Source organism: Limulus polyphemus, unplaced genomic scaffold (genome assembly GCF_000517525.1).
Source record: "Limulus polyphemus unplaced genomic scaffold, Limulus_polyphemus-2.1.2 Scaffold5026, whole genome shotgun sequence".
Classification (NCBI taxonomy): domain Eukaryota; kingdom Metazoa; phylum Arthropoda; class Merostomata; order Xiphosura; family Limulidae; genus Limulus; species Limulus polyphemus.
In genome coordinates this window covers 21,852-26,315 of record NW_013670636.1, presented here as the reverse complement: position 1 = coordinate 26,315, position 4,464 = coordinate 21,852, and the positions used below count along the sequence as shown (strand labels likewise).

General features: G+C 32.4%; 1 protein-coding gene across 1 annotated transcript in view; it reads left to right on the top strand.

Moving 5' to 3' along the window:
* LOC106472027 (nuclear receptor-binding protein-like) overlaps positions 1–2,987 on the top strand; it is a 49,226-nt gene extending 46,239 nt beyond the window's left edge. Inside the window, exon 13 of the mRNA XM_013932655.2 lies at positions 874–2,987. Coding sequence (XP_013788109.2) covers positions 874–987 — 114 coding nt within the window. The 3' untranslated portion in view covers positions 988–2,987. The remainder of the gene's footprint in view (positions 1–873) is intronic.
* The last annotated feature ends 1,477 nt before the right edge of the window (positions 2,988–4,464 follow it).

The following is a 4,464-nucleotide window of genomic DNA, read 5'->3' as shown; positions in this document are numbered from 1 at the left end:
TCATTCTAGAATGAAAAAACTGTAATTTGTATCTATTTCCAAAGTCTTTATGTTGGTTATGAAGTTGGTCAAATTGACCAAATCCATACAGAGATACAATAGTGAAAATAACAGATAAAATATCAAGTTTTTTTCTAAAAAAACGTTTGATAATTATTTGGAGGTTATAAAGATTTTGCATGTGAAATTTGACAATTTTCTGATGTTTTTCCTGATTAATTGTATAATCAAAATTACTTTGGATGTTGGATAGTCAAAATTCAAAAAGAAAAAATGCACGAACAAATCATTACTTAAAATATATTAAAACTTAAAAAAATATCTGGTACTGTTTACTGATAGTATGCAAACTTTTGTGAAGATACACATACTGTATTAAACGTTTTTTGTATGAAAACTATAACAAGCACAAAATGGTTATGGGGTCGGCCCCTGGGACCAAACCCATAGTGAGAGAGTCAACATATCGTATGACCTTAGGTTTAACGCTCATAACACATCCTTGGAGCCTACAACTTATATGTACATTTGATTTTTCTAACTTCAGAAAATAGTTTATGAAATAGAAGAAATGAAACATGTGCTGATATATTTTAGTGAAATATGGATGAATATTGTTGATGTATTGTTTGTTTGTAATTAAGCACAAAGCTACACAATGGGCTATCTGTGCTCTGCCCACCACGGGTATCGAAACCCGGTTTCTAGCGTTGTAAATCTGCAGACATACCGCTGTGTCACTGGGGGGGGCATTGATGTATTGTCTGAGCATCCTAACCTTGTTCAGTAAAAACTTTTATCATCTTTTTTTAATCTCTAATGTTCTCTCACCTTCATGGGTAAATAGTATATATTGTTTGTTTTGTCTTCTAGGGTGATCACGGGATAGTTGCCTCACTGATAGAGGACACTTTCAGTCGTTATTGCATCCCAGAAGCTACAGGCACGTCGGTAACCACCACATTACCACTGCAAGCCGTCAGCTAACACCTGATCGTACAAGTATTCGGTGTACTAATGAGCAGGAAGTTATAGTAACTGTTTTTTTTGTGTTTTTTTTCTCTTGACAAGGGCAAAATGGCTTTTTTGCTTGGAGTTGCGTCATGGCCTTACAGTGGACTTGTGATGGTCAAGGTGATGATTGGTCAGTTGATCTGATATTGCAGTGATGTGGGTTTATATGATATAATTGTTCAGCCTGTGGCTAATACTTGAGGCTATTAATAGTACTCAATATCTAGAGTTATATTATGGAATGTACATGGATATAAAGTGTAGTTACTGATGAAAACTTGCTCATTTTAAAAGTTAATATGCACATTACTTTCACAGCTTTCATAAGACATCTTGGTATAGATTCTCGTAAACAATGTTTATTATAGGTTGCTTTTTGGGGACCAACCTGAAATGGCTGGAAAAAAATATCTAAAAACAACCAGTAGCCATTTCCTTTATTGTATAGTGTGCCTTTGTTATACTGTTTATTTCCATTCAGATTATTTTTTAACACCTAAAGTATAAGGTTGCCATGCCTAAACTTTTGTTTTTTTTCTTTCTGTGAACTTGTGCAATTACAGTATTATTTTTACCACAATTGCACTAATAAAACTTCACATAGTTGTTCAACCACCACTGAAAAAAAAGAAGCTCAAATTAACTCATTCTCTACCTGACAAAACTTGGAGTGAAATCATATCAATATTTCAGCCTACATATCTTTGCCGTTCTCTAAGGTTGGATAGCGTTTTCTGTGCAAAAACTGAAGTATAAACTGTTAAGTTATAAAACTGTAGTGAATTTTTTTTTCTTTTGTTTTTCGATTGGAGTAAAACTGATTTTGATCATAAAGAAAAGCCTCACGTGGTAAATAGTGATGGTTAAAATGGTTGTCGTTTTTCAAGAACATTAATTGATAAAAAGTAGTTCCTTGTGTTAAGGATCTAGGCTTTCAAGTTAAATACAATAGTTAAGATTCATTATCTGTATCAGATTTCAGTAACAAAACAGTTCTTAACAACTGTTTGATCACATTGTGACTCTTATTTTTGAATCTCTGCAGAGTAGATGTTTGGTATAAATGTTTTCGTTCACTCAATAGATTTCTAACAAGGTGATTTTATGTTATTAGAGATAAGATGGTTTTGTTCCTTCTGTACTGATTTTAGTAACTACTGTGAAAAATACACAAGTTCATATTTCATCTTCAGAAAACTTTTAATACGTACAAGTAATGTTAAGATGAATGAGTTATAAGGAAAGTCTTGTTCTGTTCAACTCGGTACTGAGTATCATTCAACTTCTTAGTAATTTATAGTTGTTATATTATAGGTAATTCTGTCTTCTCCCTGATGTAATATATCTTCCTGATTAGATTACTTGAAAGAGAAATAGACACTTGTTGCTGGTAATACAACAAGCGTCATTTTAAAGCTATGAATAACTTATTCTATTTTATCAGTCATAATTCCGTTTAGTTTTACTTCTAGATTATGTAAAATATAATTTACATTATTATCCCTGTAAACAAGAATTTCTAACCAATGCCATTGTGTCACAGGTGGGCATGTCCTCCCAAATGCTTAACACACACACTGTTTTAATAATCTCAAAATATATGTTTGTAATGGAAACCAGTAAGTTAATCAAAGTAACAATCGGAATTTAATGATAAAAGTAAAAAAAACATCCCACCTGTTATTTGTATGATTGTCATTATTAACCTACAATTAATAACAAAAGCACTTCGTTTTCGGACATTGCCCTTCCCACCCCAAAAAAAAACAACAACAAACAACTTAGCTGCATGACACCTATATAGATCAGAAACACATTTTGAAAATTTTCTTTTTGTCAATGAAAGTGTTGAAATGCATAGTGTTATAAATATATACTGAACAGAATTCATTACGTAATTAGGTAACTGCACATTCTGGCTTTAAGTAATAAAATCCAGGCCAGTAAGAAGATTGGTTACAAAGAACGTTCATAGGAAGCAATTAAAAACACAACTTGAGCAAAATCTCCAGAATTCTGAGAAAGAACAGTCATATATTCTGTAAAATACTGGCTACAATTGTCTTATGAACTACCAAGGAATCTTGTGGCTTCATTTACTGTCATCATGTGCTTACACACACACACACACACACACGTCAACCTTTAGGTACAAGAACACCACATCTTTCCTACTTAAAGTTCCAAATGGCTTCACCTTGTTCTCAGATATAATTTTGAAAGAGTAATGTTACAGTTAGTTAAGTTTTCTAAATAGTTGGCGAAGTGTTACGTGTCATGCCAGAAGTAATGGACAAAAATAGCTTTTAATCTGAAGAACGATATGGTCGTTTTCTGTGTACCACACTCCAGTTTGTTCATTGTGGAACAGTTTGTTTGTGGATTAATAACTTTATATCTTAAGATTGTGTGCCAAAGTAACCTTTTTACTCTTTACAAAGTGTATAAAGGTCACGATCTCATTAAAAACTTCAAAGGTCAAGTATAATAACATTAAAATTGTTAGTTTTGGATGTATGGTTGAAGTTTAATTTTCATTGTTTATCACTAACACGAGATTCGATTATTGCTATTTATGAGGGTAGACGTGAAGTACATTTTGAGAAAGATTAGTTTAAATGCTAACTTTTCCTTCAATGTTATTAAAAGTATCAGTGGGTTTTTATTGTAGAGTAAAAATGTACAACCTGTTCTATGATAGGACAGTTAACGCGAGCTTTAACGAACAAACTGACATTGTTTTCAGGCACAGTTAAAAATATCCTCAGCTTTTATACTGTTGTTACTTGAACATAGCTTTGTACGCAGATATATATTCCCGATAATGGATTTTGCATGTATGAAATTCATGTTTTCTCAGTCTTTTGTCTCACATACTATATAAATCTGTTAATGTATTTATGTTTGCGATTGAAGTTCCAAAATAGAGCCTGTAATAGGATGATGCCGTGTGTGGTTTAAAACTACAGGATCCGCACTTTGAAAGGAATTGTTAAACACTCGTAGATAGTTTCTTTCATGTGACAATCAATCAGAAGTTTGGATCTCTGGTTGGTTGATGTGTTACTGACGTGTTAATAAATTAATTTCTAAACGTTTTAAAAACAAAATAAACTTCAGTTGTAAATCACAGAAACAGTTCGATAATATATGTAGTTTAACGACGAATCTCGGCAATTCCCCCCTCCCTCCCCATTCTTACGGTGACCAGTTGAATTTAAATTAACAACGTCAGTATTCTGTTATTTTATTATATCTATATGTGTGCCTATTGTCCTAATAAGGTGAACGTTTGAACATATGTCTTCCCTATGCTGTTTGAAAAATGTTTCGTTAACATAAAGTTAGCAGATGGATATTAAAAGCTAATTAGACTGTTTCTATTTGCGTTTGGTGTTTATTACTTTTTCTTTTTTTTATGGGTTACGTGTGTTGGTTGATTTTGAGCTT